At 32.2% G+C, this 18,390-nt stretch overlaps 2 protein-coding genes and 1 non-coding gene across 6 annotated transcripts; all 3 read left to right on the forward strand.

Annotated features, from left to right (window-relative positions):
* Positions 1-3,798: 3,798 nt before the first annotated feature.
* On the forward strand, positions 3,799-6,888 carry LOC129319877 (CASP-like protein 4A2). Its single transcript, XM_054964972.1, has 3 exons — positions 3,799-4,603; positions 5,765-5,900; positions 6,481-6,888. Exons 1-3 carry the CDS (start codon positions 4,053-4,055, stop codon positions 6,673-6,675), a joined length of 882 nt encoding a protein of 293 aa, XP_054820947.1. The 5' UTR covers positions 3,799-4,052; the 3' UTR covers positions 6,676-6,888.
* A 4,054-nt stretch (positions 6,889-10,942) lies between these two features.
* Positions 10,943-14,173, forward strand: LOC129320664 (serine/threonine/tyrosine-protein kinase HT1-like). Of its 4 annotated transcripts, none has more exons than XM_054966210.1 (4): positions 10,943-11,426; positions 11,508-11,991; positions 12,359-12,814; positions 13,903-14,173. In XM_054966210.1, the coding sequence occupies exons 2-4, from the start codon at positions 11,632-11,634 to the stop codon at positions 14,140-14,142; spliced, it is 1,056 nt and encodes a 351-aa protein (XP_054822185.1). In that variant the 5' UTR covers positions 10,943-11,426; positions 11,508-11,631; the 3' UTR covers positions 14,143-14,173. The 4 variants fall into 4 exon arrangements, with proteins under 4 accessions (XP_054822185.1, XP_054822186.1, XP_054822189.1 ...); XM_054966211.1 differs by having other exon boundaries at positions 11,512-11,991; XM_054966214.1 differs by having other exon boundaries at positions 10,943-11,380.
* Positions 14,174-16,977: 2,804 nt separating this feature from the next.
* On the forward strand, positions 16,978-17,057 carry TRNAL-UAG (transfer RNA leucine (anticodon UAG)). The gene has a single exon. It is a non-coding gene; the product is annotated as a tRNA-Leu (tRNA).
* The last annotated feature ends 1,333 nt before the right edge of the window (positions 17,058-18,390 follow it).

Consider the following 18,390-nt stretch of genomic DNA (forward strand, 5'->3'; position numbering starts at 1 on the left):
AGTAGAGCAGAGTGGCATCCTGTGGCAGGTTGCTTCTCATGGCGGTCTTATATATGAATAGGATTGAATGTAAATGAAAAGGGTAGGAGGAACCTTTACGGCAGACGCTTGTCTAAAGTCCAGTGGGAACATTTGCCTTTAGTTCACTAAAGATAACCCACTCTGAAAGAATCAAATCTTCTTGTTTGGTTGAAGATTGTGGAAAATTTTAATGGATCAACTTGGGGTTTCTTGCGTTTGTTTTATGCGTAATCTGGTGAACTATGTCGTGGACTTATCAAGACACTACAAATCAAATGGGTTAAAGCGTTAGCAGTTGGTGGGTCCAAGGTAGAGGAGCGTGTCATGCAATGCGTAACACAAAGCTTGTCCCAATCATCAACCACATTATTTGGGAGATTTTAAATTCAAAGACTTCAATTTAATAAGGCTAATGGTGAAGGATCTTGTCATAATCTGATCATCTCTAGTTTAAAACAAAACTTTCCCAATTTATATTTTAAGTAGAAAAATAATTTTTAGAGTTAATGCTCTCGAATATGCTTCTCCTTTTTTTTTTTTTTTGTTGCATATAGTGGGATTCTTTTATTTAAGGACATGGATATCCCCACCCCACAAAAAAATAATAATAATAATAATTAAAGCACATGGATTCCACGAAGGAGGGCTGGCTAAATATGAATCCTTCGAACTGAACATGGACTCGGACCATCTTAAACATTTCAATTTATTTATTTTTTGGTAGATTATTTATTTATTTTGTGCTGTTCTTTTTAGGTTGTGTAACTTAATTTATTTCTTTCATATTAAATTTTTGACTGAGACATGCAATGACCGATGTTTTATATGTGCCGCGCCCACCAGATGAGATTGCACAGCTGTTATTCTGAGAAATGCGGTAGAAGGCTCATTTAATTTTCTGAAATGGAATAACCTCCAAAATTATGCAATATATAAAAAATAAATTATGTAAAAGAGAACAGTTTGTGTGTGTAAAGCTCATCATTGTTACTGTTTATATACAGTTAATGAATAGTAACAATGATGTAAAAAATATTTTGTATACTATTTTATGAAAAAATATAATTTTAAACTCCTACATTTTGCCTGCATTTTTGTTATTAGTTTCTACACTTTTTTAATATTTTTTATTCATATATTTTTATTTTTTTTAATATTAAGTCCCTCTAAGGTCCCTACACTTTATTTATGGAGGGACCTAATATAATGAAAAACAAAAATACAGGGATAAAAACTCTAAAAAAAATACAGAAACTAATAGCAAAACACAAACAAAGTATAGGGATTTAAAATTATGTTTTCTCTTATTTTATAAATCTTACATATTAAAAATAGTATATTATTTAAGTCATTAAAATTAAATTTTGAGTCCCACACCATTTTTTTTTTCTTATGGGTCTCACAAGGATTATATTTTTAAAAAATCATTATTTTTGTCCATCCACCTGTATCACTAAAATTAATATCATGTGTTGTTGTTAAAATATCATGTGGGCCTCATAGTTAAAAAACAAAAATAAATGTGGGGTGCATGGTAAAAAATTAATAATAGATATAAAATTTATTGTAAAATAATGGATATAATATATATTATTTGTTGCTTACATTTTGTATAGCTATAAAATAATATATTGTATAATAAAATACAAAGTTAAATGACAAGTTATAAGCTAGAATGTTTTATTTTTTAAATTTTAATTTGTATGAGAATAACATATACAGAAATAATAAATTATTTTTTATATTTTTAATATATAGAAATAAAAATTTATATTTGTAAATTTATGTGAAGTTTGCCTTTTCAAGGAAGAAAGAAAATTTTTTTATATTTTATAAAAAACAATAAAAAAAAAATTAAAAAAGAAAACCTCAATGAAATTTATAGATATTAACTTTAGAGATTTTTTTGTCAAGAAAAAAATTTAGAGAATTTAAATCTAAATTTTTAATATGCAAGGGATGTTATTTATGTTTTCAATATATATGTAAGAAAAAAATTTAAAATATGCCCAGTTATTTAAATTTTAATTTATATAAAATAATAGATAAATTTCAAAATTTAACTTATAAAATATAATTTTATTTCAAAATACCAAAACGTAAAGTAGAATATATTGTTATTTAAATTTTAGTTTATGTGAGAACAACATATCATAGGGTATATAACAAATTGTTTATTACATTTTTCATATACACAAGAGTAAAAAATTATAAAATAACATACATGAAAATAAAATAAGTTATTGTGGATATTCTTAATATGCATGAGGTAACACATTTATTATTAATCTATAGTTATATACAAATGTATTACAATTTGAAAACCTACTGAAAACACTAGAATCGTGCACTACAAATTTAATCCTATAAGATTAATGAATTTATTTTTCATTGTACATCTCCTAATCCTAAACTTCTTTCAGTCATTGTTTTATCATTATAAACATATATATGATTAATAAATAGTATTATGATATTGGTTATTCTACTTGCTTAAATTTAAAAGTATTATTCATACTTATTTTTACTTTTGGCTATGATTATGATTTATAAATATTATTATGACAAACTCCCTCCGTTAAAAAATGTAAAGCATTTTTTGAAAAGTTGGATGTTAAAAAATGTAAAGTATTTTTAATATTTGATGTGTAATCATTATTTTTTTAAAAAGTACCTATATTGATAATGATTTTATATTTATTATAAGGTGATTAATAAGGATAAATATAAAAATATAGTACTAGTTTGAAAGTAGGTAATTACTTTATTGAGAGTGAGATTCAGTTAAAAATGACTTACATTTTTTAACAGATGAGTAAATTATAAGATGTGATTCATTATGATACATGTTTTATTTTTCTCAACATGCATTGACCAAAAAAATTCTTAAAGAAAATAAGCTAATTTTATTTTGCATGATATGCTAAATTTAAAAAATATTTATAGTGTTTGGTATCCATGATGGCAATACATTGTAAAATAGAAATTATTGTTTAGAGAGTTGAACAAAGAAAACAATGACAAATCTAATAATATTTGTTGGAGAATAAATTTTCTTATTGATTAATTATGGGGTAGAACTTATCAGAAAATTTATTCTTTAACCAATGTTAAAGTTTCCCCTCACATCAATTGAAGGAAGAGCACAAAGGTAGGTGTTACCTTCTTAAATTCATTATGTGAGCAACATATTTTAAAACAAAAATAAATTATTATTTATATCTTTAATATATTTGGGTAAAAAAATTTAAAATTTTATTTAAATTTAAATTTACATGAAGTAGTATATTACAGGTACATAAAAATAAATTATTTTAACATTTTCATTTTTTAAATTTTATACTTCTCCTTCAACTGATAAAAGACTCTTATAAATGCTCAAATATATCTCAAGCAAGTTTTTATGGCATCTATGTACAAGTAAAAAGTATTCCTGTTCATAGCACCGGTCAAAACCTAATTAATCTATTAAAAATAGAATTGCATATTCAATAATCAGATTTTTTTTTTTTTTTTTGTTGAAGTGAAAATTCCTTGCTTGCGGGAAGCCACCTGATCTAACTGCAACTGCGAGTACGAGGGCAGTGACAGAATCTGAATCAATACGGTAGAGCTGTTATCTAGTGCGGCTAGTGACCATTTTCCTCTCTTTAATTCAACAATGAAATCATGACACGTATGAACATGTCTCATTGCGGCGAGTGATCATTTGTTGGACTTAGTCTTAGCCTCGCCAAAAACTCTAGCCTTTAGCACAAACAAAGATTCCCTCGGTTGACGACGGTGGAAGAATCGAACCATTGCTGGATGGTCCCACTCTAAATTTCTCAATGGAATCGACACGAAGCTCAAGCTTTGTGCTTTTTCTTTTTCTCTCTCCTTTCTTGGCACTCAATCAGACTTTTCTGTAGAGTGTTCAATAATTTTTTATTTATTTTCCGTGAGGCCGAATTCTCTCCGCCTGCGTTTAAAATCCACGAACTCGAAGGCATTTAACGGTACCGTTATTGGAGAAATTCAGCGCTTCAACGATGAAAAAGCAATCGTCGAAGAACTCCGAGGCCTCCGCTCAGGTGGACTCGCCTCACTCCCCGCTTCGGTTTCAATCGCCTTTGCGATCCGAACAGGGCGACCCGCCTGAATCACCCGAGTTCCGATCGCCGGAGAACTCGCCGGACAACTCTAAGGCCATCGTAGCCGTCAGCAAAGTTAATCAATACTCTCCCGCTAGATCCGCCTTGCCTCCTTCGGACCGCCAAAAGGTGCCGGAGAATGCGCCTCCGGCGAGGTCCCCTGTATCGATGATGACGGTTAATCGGGCCATGAGGGAGGAGCCTCCGCCGTCCGTGACGAAGGTGGGGCCCGCAAGCGGCGTAGGGCGTGCTGTAGACGGTGGTCATGGTAGATCGAGGGGGGCGGGGTCTACTGTGGCAAGGTTAAAGAGGGATGTTATGTTGAGGAGGGCGGCGTTAGGGTTTAGGTTGAGTGAGGTGTTGCTTTGCTTGATTTCTTTTTCGGTTATGGCTGCTGATAAAACCCAAGGTTGGAGTGGCGACTCCTTTGACCGCTACAAGGAATACAGGTATTCTTCTCTTCCTCTATTGAAGATCTTATAGCTACTTTTTTACAATGCTACATTTTCAATTTTTATTTTGGGAATTTGGACTGCTCTGAATGTCAATCTTCATATGAAAGAGAGTAACAAGTCCACGTTGTCCCTTTGCTTAGCTTTTACTTTTCTATTTTTTAAGTTCAGAGTCAGACGAAGCAGGAGTTATAAAGACTGACAATATTAAGAGGCATCCCCATCTTTTCTACTAGGTTCCATTACTTGCTTCGGTAACATAGACATATCTAAATCTATCGAACTGTCAACGTGGCTGAACTGCTTCTATCTTCTCGTCCTGTTTATTCCCAATTCCTATGAATTCTGTTCTTTGAAGCTAGCCGTACATCCTTTCATAAGGGAAATGAATCATACTGAATACTTATAAAATAAATTACTCTTTCCTGAAAAATATTTGTGCCCCCTCTCCAAATCTGGTTGTTGATGCTTCTTCCCCGATCAGTTTGATGTACCATTAGTAAGTACTGCTGGACACTACAGTCACCGTAGACTTTGCATTAATTCTAAATTATAGTTCAAGCAATCTCCGAATTATTAGCATTCTACCTTACCTTTTATTTGGAATATTGGGCACAATGATCCTGATTCCTGATGTGTTTTATTTATTTCAGTTTTATCCCCATTTGGAGTATTAAGCCCTCTTGCTCTGCATCTTAGGCCTTAGCAACCCTTGAATGTTAGTAGCTCCTTAATGTGAGCTGTCTATAGGAATGCTTGGGGACAATATTCCCCAGAATGTTAATTGAACTGACAACAGTGATGGTCCCAGAAGCATGTTTGTCCTAACAACTAGCGTAACTTTGCCTTTATTATTTATGTCAGCACCAAAGTGCTATTTGAACTAACAGTGGTGGTCTTGGATTAATTTATAGGACTGGTTTGTCCTTGTTGTATCCAACTATCCACGAGTTATTTGAAAATCTTGAAAGCTATGGTGTTAATGATAATAGTAAAAAAGGGCATTGTAACTGTATTTCCAAACCGTAGTCCTTGCCGCTTCGTATTGAATTCTAGGTTTCTCTGCATCTCTATCAACCATCAGTTTGTTGTTTGTTTTTTACAATCTCTCGCTTTCTTAGCTAGATTCTAATGACAGTAATTCTTATTTTTGGGCAGGTATTGTTTATCAGTGAATGTTATTGCTTTTGTATACTCTGGATTTCAAGCATGTGGTCTGGCCTGGCGATCAGTCACTGGAACAAACATTATCAATCACCATCTCCGCTGTCACTTTGATTTCTTCATGGACCAGGCAAGTTAATGGGCTCAAAATCTAATCGTTAGTTTTGTTTCTGTCAAATGGTGGCCATAATCCTTCCTCTCCTCACTGGTTCCTCTCTATTACTGGAGAGGATTTGGTCTCATGGAAGACGCAGCTATTGGCTTAAAAATATTCGCTATTGAATAGAAGTAAGAATAAGAGTAGCGAGGGAGATAGAGAGAAGTTGAATGTAGGGACCGAAAGAGAGAGAACAATGAGTTCATCACTTTATTGGGTTGTGGTACTACATTGATATGCTACATGAGTGTGAAACAGAATTGACTAACTGCTTTGAGTTAACTGAGTTTTTAACAGAAGACTAACATGATCTAACTAAAATCAGAGTCTAGAAACTTCTCAAAACATTCCTTACACCAATACAACTGTACCTCGAGAAGATTTCCCGAACAACGAACTATCCTGTCACTGATTTAAATCCATCGAAGTGTTAATTCCGCAAGGAACTTCTTCTAGTGTCTGTGATTTGCATCACTGTGGACACTATGAACTAAAACGAGACTTGTATTTGTTGGAATAACGTTGTTGTGACTTGTGATATTGTGGTTGACAGATTCTGGCATATCTTCTAATATCAGCATCGTCATCTGCAGCAACGCGGGTTGATGACTGGCAATCAAATTGGGGGAAAGACAAGTTCACAGAGATGGCCAGTGCTTCCGTTGGAATGTCATTTCTGGCTTTCATTGCCTTCGCCTTCAGCTCACTCATCTCAGGCTACAACCTCTGTGCCCCTACCTCCATTTGACCTTCATCTATACGCACCCTCTAGTCTCTGCTCTTTTCTTCTTGTTCCCCTATTTATGTTTCGAGGGAATGGATCGTTGGAGTAAAATGTTGGAACCCGACATGATTTTTTTTTACTGTACAGGCACACACAAAAATCTTGTTAAAATATACATGATGTATTCCAATTCCCATTACCATAATGAAGCAGAAAGGAGGTCTTGTTTTCTTTCCATTTGGACTCTGCATCTATACCTAAGATGATTGAGAGGAGAAAAATTGATGATCTCAAAATGGTAAGATGTTTATTGATTGATAATTAGAGGAGATGAATTATAAAATAAGATAACGGAGAGTGAAGGAGGGAGGAGAGAGGTGATGTCTCGATCAAAGAAGCAGAGAAGCAGAGAAGCAGAGGGTATGGTTTGCGGAGTTGTGTGAAAATGTTGGGTGTGATCTTGTGGGGTGTTGGGGTCTCCCGGACATGACATCCCTCCTCTTAACTAATTTATCTTCCTTCTGTCCCTGACAGTAACACCAACCCACCTTGCCTCCTCCTTTCTCCTCACCCTTCTCACTCATTTCTCTTAATGACCCCACCTTGTCCTTTTTTCAGTTTTTGTCATTTTAATGTAATGACATTTTCGTCCCCTGCAAAAGAATTATTGACATTTTGGTCTCTTCAACAATCACCCTTTTGAGATTGGCAACTATTATGTGTTGTATCAGCAACTTTTTTTTTTTTTTATAGTGGAAAAAGGGAATAAAAATGTCAGTAATTCCCTAACAAGGACCCAAATGTCATCTTCCCATGTCATCTTTTCCGCCCCTTTTTTAAAAGATTAGGACTTAGGAGTATCCTCCACTTGGAATTATCCTCAGTATAGTCTCCTTTAGGTTGTGGAGGGTAAATGGAAGCCTCTTCTAACTGTGTTTCTTACTCCATCCGATTCTTATTACAGGTCATTTAGAACTAACTAACAAGAACGAAGAAAAATTAGTTGCATAAATGAAATTGTCTAAAAAATTATTTTTATTTTTATTTTTACCCCTAATAAATACCATAATTTAAAGAATAAACATTCTCCATCCTCATTTGAAATTTGAAACGGAGAAGCGCATATGTGAAATAAAGTAATTATTGGCAGACAAGGTTTTATATATATTGACATATATTAAGAATTACAGAATTCTTCTAAAACCTGACTAATAAATAGGATTAAAAAGAATATATATAAGTTGGTATGCACCATAAATTTTCTTTTTGCTAAAAAAATGCATACGAATGAATTTTGAAATGGAGAGGAAGTACGTGCTTGAAATAAAGTAAAGTTAGATAAATTTTTATATAAATTAACTTCTGTTAAGAATTACAAAATTCTTCTAGAGTCCGACTCATAAATAGAATATATATAAGTTTGTATGTCTGCTAGAAAAATTGCATGCGAACGAAGATTGAAAATGAGCTCAATGAAGCAAGTAATTGACAAGTCTGAAAGTGGGTATGAAAAAACAGTTTCACGTGGTCGATTGCATGAGCCCAGCTCGTGTCCTGGAAACTAATGTTCACCTTTAAACCGAGTGACCGATATTCTTACCCTCTTCTTTTCTCTCAACTCTCAACTCAGCGCAGTCCCCGTGAACACCTCTTCATCGATTTCTGCGCTAATCTTTTCACTTTGCTCATATGTATTCAAAGCCCTTCCATTTTTCCATAATACGGATAGAGCCATCACATCACATGATTTCTAATCCACGTGTTATTGGGTTTTGGTGGGACACATGTTACTCTGTTTAAATCTTCTCTACATGTAATTTTCCTTCAAAAGAGATCCAAAATGTTTTGACTATGCGCCAAACTTGATTCAGGTACCGTGGAGGGCTTAACTATACGTACCAACAGCCACGGGTTTAGTAATAATTAGCAATAATTGAACTCGGGAGCCGCTCGTATCTGGACACGTGGCATTTAGCCTGTCTTATTTCATGTGCTTGAATCTTAAGATTTCACGAAATCTCTTTGAAATTACTAAATGACAAACAAAAATAATCGGCAACCACCATTCACAGGTGCCTTTTATGATTCTTGGAAAGAAATTAATGTGGCCTTTGATAAAGATTTAATTGCATCACTTAATTGGTGATTATTGATTAAATTTACCTCCATACCTAAATAAAATAGTGACATTGATTGAAAGATTCAATGTTGACATCATTAATTATCACCTATAATTAATTACTCTTCCACTTTGTTTATGTCTAATTTACAGTTTGAAAGATTTTTGTATGGACTTGATCCACCTCATTATTCATGCTCCATCTAATAAAAATATGATATTTAAATAATATTAAATATAAATTGATTATATTATTAATAGAGAAAGAATGAGAACTTAAATAATCATTCCACTGTAAAAATAAAAATCATTAAAAATAATGACAAATAGTTTTTTTAATTTAATTAGTGTAATTTTATTAGATGGAGCATGAATGATTTAATGCATTAGATCTATGCAAAATTTTCTCATAAAGTCAAAACCTATTAGTTTGGATTAAAAAAATACAATCAATTTTTTATATTTTTAAAATTTTTCATATGCGTTTAATTTATGATGAGTACGGGAAATTGTTATGAGAGTATTATATTAAAAGATAATCATTAATGTTTTGGGACTCTTTATTTTGTTCGGGTAATCTGAATAAAAATATAAAACATCAAGAAGAAAAAGAGAAAAAGATAAATCATAATGCGTGGTTAAGTATCTCTAAAGATTATTCTACTATGATATATGATACTTGATATTTTGAAGTCAAAATTAGAAGATAGAGTAATTTTTAAGGACTATTATAAGGATTGGGAGTTTAAAAGTAAATAAAATCCATATATCTAAAAATCTATTATGCATAGATCTTACAATAAATTTAAAGAAATAAGGATATGCCAATATCGGAGGTTCATCCTAAAATATAATCCTAAATATCGCATCTCTCAGAATTTAAGTTATCTCATCTTTTAAGTATTTTATCTTAGAGAAACCCGAGCTCCAGTCTTTCTATAAATAGAGGCTAGGAGAGCGCAGGCCAAGGAGGTAGAGAAAAAGGAGAGCTCGCTGCAAAGAGAAACGTAACACTTGATTAAGGTAAAAGCATAACTTAAATTTTCACTTGTCTTTTTCATCTTGAATTCTCTTATTTCTTAGCCTGTTTTTAAACGCAGCTCTCAGTTTTTCTGAATACTAAAATAATCTAAGAAACGAGTAGACAATTTAAATCTATAAATTATATAAAAACAATGCATCCTACAATATTTTGATCTTCACTCGTAAGAGGGGATACGAAGGTGTTCACGTTAGATCAACAAAGATTCATCTAGTTATTAAAGATTTGATTTACAATTCATAAAATTATGAGATTAAATCATGTTATAATTTTATTGATAAGCGATTTAAAAATATTTATTTAAACAGATAAAAAAAGAAGGCGCTGGCGTTGGAGTTTGACATTTCTGGGCAACTTATATTAAGAATTTAAAGCGAAAATCGTCGGCCAAAAAAATTAAAATTAAAATTAAAGGGGAAAAATAGGACGACACTTCCCAATAAAAGAGAGAGAAGGGTCTCTAAAGTATTCAATTGAGAGAGAGAGAGATAGAGAGAGAGAGAGAGAGAGAGAGAGTTCTTTCAAATCCAATAAATATTTTTTTTTGGGGGGGGGGTGTGAAGTGAAGACCGTATACGGAAGAGGACCATACGGCTTGTCCGACACTTTCAGGGATACCAACACCTCCGCGGGCCCAACTCTTCTCCATTATTACTCCCTCACCCCTCACCCTCGACCTTCTCTCAATTTTATTTTATTCTTAGTTTCTCATTTTTAATCTTAGTATGTTTCCCTGAGTTTGCTTCACGGCACCATTAAACTTCCCTTACTACACAAAAATCTGGCCCAAAAAAAATACTGCATCAAAAAATTGCATGATTAAAATTAATACAACAACGATTTCGACCGAAAAAAAAAAGACAACCTCGATCATCAAGTATCTATTATAAAGGGAAAAGATAAAGAAGAAAAAAGAATGGCCATCACATTTGGTAGGATGGTTGGAGTGTGGAGGGCACACGCGCATCATGATTGAAGGCTGGAAATAATGGAGGGGCAAGGGTAGTATGGTAAATTAGGGGATTGGGAAGGGAATAATGGCATTTTGGAGAATATAGAGAAAGAGGAAGGCGAGAAAGGGAATGAGGGATAGGAGGGAGGGTTCTAAATCCTAATCAGAGCGACCCGGGTTGCCTCCTCAGAAGTGGATCGTCTCACGTTGTGAACGTAGAGCAGTGCAGTGTACTTGCGAATGGCAAGTCCACAATGGCCCCCTCCTCCTCTTCTTCTCCTTCCTCTTCTCCTTCCACGCTTCCAACTTCTTCCCGCACCTGTCTTCCTCACATCCTCTTCTAATCTCTTCTCTTGAACGTTGAAAAAAGCAAAAATTAAAACTTTAAAACCAGAGCTTTTCCTCTGTCTTCAGTTTCCTTCGTCTTGATTTCAGCTCTCTTAGCTTCAGGATTTTAATGACCCGGGGGACCAGCTTCCTGACTTCTCTCTTCCCCACGGAATCGTACTCTCTCTCTCTCTCTCTCTCTCTCTCTCTCTTCCGAAAACAGACTCGGTCTTTCCTTATAATCATGCTGGATTTTGCTTCCCTGATTCCTTCCCCTTATTTAACAACGGTATAGTCTCTTGGTGTTTGTTTACACAAGTACAAAACAAGATGAGGTAGTTTGGAGCTGATTAATCTCTCCTTTTCTGTTTTCCAAGTGCGTTACTTACTAACGATAAATACTTCTCCACATGTAGTTAGCTCGGGAACTGGTTAACCTCTTCAAAATCAAGCTGGTTCTGGATCTACATTGGCCTTCAAGAAGAGAGGTTAGGAGGGGTTGACGATTGTGACTGGAGCTGCTGATAATAACTCTGACCCATGAAGAACTTTCACGGCTTCACACAGATTCATAACCCCAAGAGGTCGGGGAGGAGGCTGTCGCTTGGAGAATACAAGCGAGCTGTGTCATGGTCCAAGTACTTGGTCTCTTCAGGGGCTGCCATAAAGGGAGAGGGAGAAGAGGAATGGAGTGCCGACCTGTCTCAGTTATTCATTGGATCCAAATTTGCTTCTGGAAGGCATAGCAAGCTCTACAGAGGCATTTACAAGCAAAAGGATGTCGCCATCAAGCTCATAAGCCAGCCGGAGGAGGACGCCGACTTGGCTGCTTTGCTTGAAAAGCAATTCATTTCCGAGGTTGCTTTGCTCTTTCACTTGCACCATCCCAACATCATCACTGTAAGCTCTGTTTCCTTAAGCCATCCCTATCATTCACGTTCTTGCAAACTTTTATTTATTTATTTATTTTTTTACACTGACTTCAATTCTCCTGTTTCAATTTTTATCGTCATATATCGTCTATTTCTCCTTGTTTTCCTGTGAATTCCTTCCATCAAACCCACATGTAAGAACTGATTGTAAGTTAAGTCCATTCTGATGGCATGGTATATAGAACTATAGATTGAACTTAAAAGCTGAGAGTTATCTTTAGTTTAGCGTCTTGTGGATGTTGTGGCTGATCAAATATTGATGAGTGGACAATGTATGCATTCTTGCTTGTTATTAAGCATTTTCTAGCAGCTATTGACTTCTTGTGGCCCTGCAGTTTTTGGCCGCTTGCAAGAAGCCTCCTGTGTTTTGTATAATTACTGAATATATGGCCGGAGGATCACTGAGAAGTTACCTGCATCAGCAACAGCCTAATTCGGTTCCGCTCAATCTTGTTCTGAAATTAGCCCTAGACATTGCGAGGGGAATGCAATATCTTCATTCTGAGGGGGTGCTTCATAGGGATCTTAAATCAGAGAACCTATTGCTTGGGGAAGATATGTGTGTAAAAGTAGCAGATTTTGGAATCTCGTGCTTAGAATCACAGATTGGTAGCGCAAAAGGATTCACAGGAACTTACCGTTGGATGGCGCCCGAAATGATCAAAGAAAAGCATCATAGCAAGAAAGTAGATGTCTATAGCTTCGCCATAGTCCTGTGGGAGCTCTTAACTGGACTGACCCCATTTCACAACATGACACCGGAACAGGCAGCTTATGCAGTCTCACACAAGGTATTTGCAGCATTAGAATTTTCTTAATCACATGCTTCATTTTCTCATTGTTATTAAATTGAACTGCCTCAATTTCATGAGACTTCCATAAGATTAATCTTCTTATTTACCTCCTAAAAAACTATACGTGAGCTTGTGAAAAGTTAGGACTCTTCTGCTGCTGCTGTTTACATTGCTGGCAGAATAAGTTTCTTGATTAAATCACTTAATTTGTGATTCTAAGCATCTTGATATAAAAAAGAAGTGCACTTTTGATTTGTTCCTTTTTTGCTAGTCCTAATCCACTTGTAAAGTTGCTGGTAGTGGTGATGCTATTATCAGATATACTGGTGTACCTGTTATTCAGGATGAAAATAAACGATTGTCAATCCACTTGAGTGATCAACGAATGAAATGCAAGTAAAAAAGAACTTGCACGACTATAAAGGCTTAGGAAGATGTGAAATGCAGTTATATCCATATGCACGTTCATGTTCAAGCACTTTGGTAGCACTATAGAGGATTCATTTCATTTTGATAATATCTGTCCTTACACATTCTGATAAAAAAGATTGCCATGTATACACTTCGTTTTATATAAAATAAGTCACGTTATTTATAAACTATGAACAGTATAACTTATCTTAGAACCTCATAAAGTAATAGCTCCAAAGTCTAGTTTGCATATAAAAAGAGATATAGGCACATGCATATATTTAGTAATAGTTGGATAGAGATTCTAAGGTTCCAATTAAACCCAAGGGGAAATATAAGTTAGACTTGGTCTATTAAGTCAATCATAATTCAACCTTGTCCATTCATAAAACGATTCTGTACATAATAAAGTTGCTGTATGCTTGGAGTGCTTCAGATGTGAAACCACTGAAATTATCTCATAGTGCAGATTTGCATGCGCATTTTTCTTATATGGTATGGTTGCATATGAGTGGGTCCTTTTAATGTTGATATGGCTGTGTCTTTCTCAGATATTGCTCTGTTGATGATTAAATTGGAAAAAAACCTCTAGTTTACAACAATGAGTGCTTTGTCCTCTTTGAGACTTGAGATTCACTGTGTATTGTTCCACGTTTTTTTTTTCCTTTTGGTAGAATGCAAGGCCGCCGTTACCAGCTGAATGTCCAAAGGCATTTAGTCATCTGATAAACAGGTGCTGGTCAAGCAATCCAGATAAAAGGCCACATTTTGATGAGATTGTTTCTATTTTGGAGAGCTATAGTGAATCCCTTGAAGAAGATCCTGAGTTCTTCTCAACTTATAAACCACCTTCTTCCAATTCTCTTGTAATGAGATGCTTGCCAAAATGTAATAGTAGCAATGGATCTTCTTGAAAGGCTTATCAGGTTCCTTTTCAGTTTGTGACGTGCTTACCAATCCTATGAACATCATGCATGGTCAACTAGTAACTAAGATCTTACAATAATCTCTATTCTTGTTTTAATTTAACGTTCTTTTTAGGTTTTACAAGCAAAGCAGAGAATATGATGCAGCCATCAATTATTGATGGTTGGGCAAGGACTATCTTGTATATGCATCAGTTTCACCTTTTTTTTATAAAAAAAATTATTAAAAGAACTTTTAAGTTAACTTTACAGAATATTTTTATTTCTGAAATATTTAATTAAATTCTTGTAATTTAAAACAATTTTATATAGTCTTTACTGTTTTATATATATAGATATATTAGTATTTTAGCATGTACACTAATACTGTTAACATAAATTACATATTTGTATTATTAAGATGACGCATAATTATAGAAATAGAATTTTAAAAGCATATAATGTAATTTTAGTAATAGATTAAATTTAAAATGTAAACATTGAATTTAAGTTTTTTAAAATGTGATTATTGAATTAAACTGTTAGTTGGAAAAAATATCTAACTCAAAAAATTAAGAGTAAATTAGTTCAATGACCTTAAAAAATATAATTTTCATAAATTATATAAATTAAATTTTTAAATATTTTGAAATATGGCACATTCATAAAATTAATTAGATGTGATTTTTCTTTTTTATCTTCAGAATAAATATATTATTAAAACACAATATATCTTCCGTGACTAATTTTTAACTGATTGAATTATATGTTCACAATCCTTCTTTTATCACAAAGAAGGGAAGTCTTATATGTTAGTGCTTTTCTTCCCTCTCCCTCTCTATTTTTCTCAGGTATATTACAAAGTTGAGATTTGACATTGAAGATTGAACTCCATCATCATATTTTGCATTGCATATTTCAAGATCTAAATTGAAGTTGTCTTGTATTTTATTTTTTTGAAAATTGAAGAGTATTATCTCCCCACCTAGTGGGATAAAGGCTTGTTGTTGTTGTTGTTAAAGAGTATTATCTATTATCAAAATTTCATCATCTTCACTTATATGGGTAATATATTCATTAAATTAATAAATCATTTGTTCATAATGTGTCATTGTTGTCATTGATCATGAAATTTTTTTAAAATTACTAACAAAAAACATATATTATTCTCTCATTATTCTTGATTTTTTTTTATTTTAGGTATTTGATTTTCTATGATAGGTTAAGGTGTTTAGAAATTTTTACAAATCTGTTTGATCTATTTTGAAAAAATGATTATGTTGTTTTTGTGTTTTTGATTTACGATAGTTTATTGATATACTCTTGTAGATCAATATAACCAAATAATTAGACATAAACTTATTTATTAACCATATACAGCCATATATCAATGAGATAGTATCGCATATCAATATTACAAAAAACACATAATCATTTGCCCAAAACGGATCAAACGTAATCCGTAAAAAAATTCTATAGCACTGTCTCCTTACAGGTGTGCTCTATTCTATTGAGTGCCATCAATGTCTCTCGCTGCTGTAACTGTGGCTCGCTTACACTGCTATACTTTCTTTCGTCTTTGAGTTTGATCAATTTGTTTCTTTCACCGTGATTGTAGCTCGAGTTTGTCTATCTCATTTGTCTAATTTCTCGCGTTTTGAGTATGTTGTGGTGTTTGTAAAAAGCAAAGTGTTATAATTTTAAAATAATAGTTTTGTAAATTACATATCAACTAAATATTAAAAAGGTTATTTTTAAAATTTAAGAAATGATAAGCTATTCCTTTTATTTGGTTTTATAATATAGATTGTGTGTGCAAAAGGCCCAAGAATTAATTAGAATTATAAGGGTGGAAATTATCAAATTTGAAATGTACTTTTTTGCCTAGTTAAAAAGTTAGCCTCATGACCTTATTGCTTTCACAAGTCAAGCCACGAGTTCAAACACAAGCACTCTCAATCTTAAAAAGTTATAGTCATATACTCCTTCGATCATATTTATAAAATAAAAAAATTAATTTTGGTCTAATTTATATGATACTTTATTATTTTTTATGTTCATCTTTATTTTTCTATCCTTATTAAATTTTAGAAAAAATTATTAAAAATAAATATTGTTGTCCTTATTATGGGGTAGAAATGAAAATTTATGAAATTTTAAGATAAAATTAATGACATTTAAGTTTTTTTTAATTTTAATAAAATATATTAGAAGTAACTTATAAATAAGATTAGAGAAAATGCTCTTTATATCTCAAATTACAAAACAATTTGAGATAAGATTACGCATGTTGAAAATATGCAATAATGTACTTTACAAACTTACTTTTGAAAAATAAAACTATAGACCTTCAAAAATACATTTACACATTTAATTATTATGCTGCAATATCATTTCAATTCTTTTTTCACTTAAAAGATAATATTAAAAAAATATTATAAATAAAACCTTATTTTTTTAAAATTATCTTGTATTTTAGAACAACAAAATTCTTTCAAAGTTACTCCTTCTGTGTTTATATATATAAAAAATACCACTTGTTATTTTATTTTTATTTACAAATAAAATCATTTATCTTAATAAGTATTTATTATAATTTTTTTAAATTACCTTTCATAAACTCATAATATTTATTCATGAGAAACAATTAATGCAAACTTATTTTAATGAAACATAAGGGTATTGCACTCCAAAAAATTTTATTTGTAAATATAATTATTATAGTTAATTTATTTTTAAAATTTGTGTTATACAATTATTTTATGTTATTTGTAGAAAGTGGAGGGAGTATGTTATAGCATGCAAGAAAAAAGTAGTAATCAGGCCTGTTAACCAATCACATAAGACAGTTTGGCCGAGTGGTCTAAGGCGCCAGATTTAGGCTCTGGTCCGAAAGGGCGTGGGTTCAAATCCCACAGCTGTCACTAATTTTTTTCTCCTCATTGCGTCAATCTGACTTAGAATTGACACGCGTCTAAAATAATTGCTTTCTCTGAATTTCTTGCATTCTGGACAACACGTGTCAGACTAATGGAACAACTAGATTTTTCACAGGCGGTGTTTACTCTCTCTGGTTTTGAAATTGGAAGATTTACATTAAACCACCACCCAACTGCAAGGTTTATTGGGAATTAAATTAAATTATTAATTCTTTTTTTAAAATTTTAATGAATTGAGTTTAAAAAAAAGGAAAAATATCAATAAAAGTTCCTTGAGCAAACCTATTTTGAATTAAATTCCCTAAATTTTTAAAACATGACTACATTTTAAAAGGTTGTGATTTGATATTAAAATTTTAGAAAAATGAGAAAATTGTCCTTCATTTACATTAATATTAGAACTGTCTTGTTTTATTTATTCATTTATTTACAAAATATTTACTTCACTTGTTCATTTTTTTGGAAGAAAATTAAGTAAAAGTCTATCAATGAACAAGTAAAGTAAGGCAATAAATAATATTCTATAAATAAATAAATAACATATAATATAAAAATAAATAAGTTCTCTTAAAATGATTTAAACACCTAAAATAAAATAAAGTAAAAGTATGACAATAAATAAGTAAAACAGAGTAATGAACAATAGCTCGTGAGTGAGTGAACAATATAAAGTATAAAAATTAATAAATTATCTTAAAATGATTTAAATACCTAAAATGAAATCAAGCAAAGTAGGGCCATTAACAATATTTTTTTAAGTAAATAAATAAGTAAAGTTGGACAGTTTTAATATTAATTTAAATAAAAGGTAATTTTATTATTTTTTTAAAAAAATTCAATATCCAATTGAGACCCTTATATTGTAATGATATTTTAGAAATTCAAGGGTTTGATTCAAAATAAGTCTAGTCAATGTGTTTTTATTGATATTCTTTCCAGAAAAATTGATAAACATGGTTATAAAATTTCAATAAAGGCCTATGGTTTAAAAACTTTAAACTTCACCCTTCTTTTTTAATATAAAACTCATAAAAATCCCTCTCATTTATTCTCGTCGAACCAAATGGTTGATAGAAGTTAATATTTAACCAACCACAGATAAGGTTTATTTTTGTTGTTTTTTTTTATGTGATTGTCTAATTGAGTTAAATTTAAATATTGTCAAAGGCCAAATGTAGATAATTCTTTGGAAAGCAATTTTTTTTTTTGTATTCACACGAATTTAAATCCAAAATTTCATATTTGAACGATCATGTTCTCTTCCACTGAGAATCTAAGATACTCGTTGGCGTGAAAAATATTCTTTTATCACACTCCC

Source organism: Prosopis cineraria, unplaced genomic scaffold (genome assembly GCF_029017545.1).
Source record: "Prosopis cineraria cultivar Desert tree isolate PC_DT_omini unplaced genomic scaffold, ASM2901754v1 PC9, whole genome shotgun sequence".
NCBI classification, from domain to species: Eukaryota; Viridiplantae; Streptophyta; class Magnoliopsida; order Fabales; family Fabaceae; genus Prosopis; species Prosopis cineraria.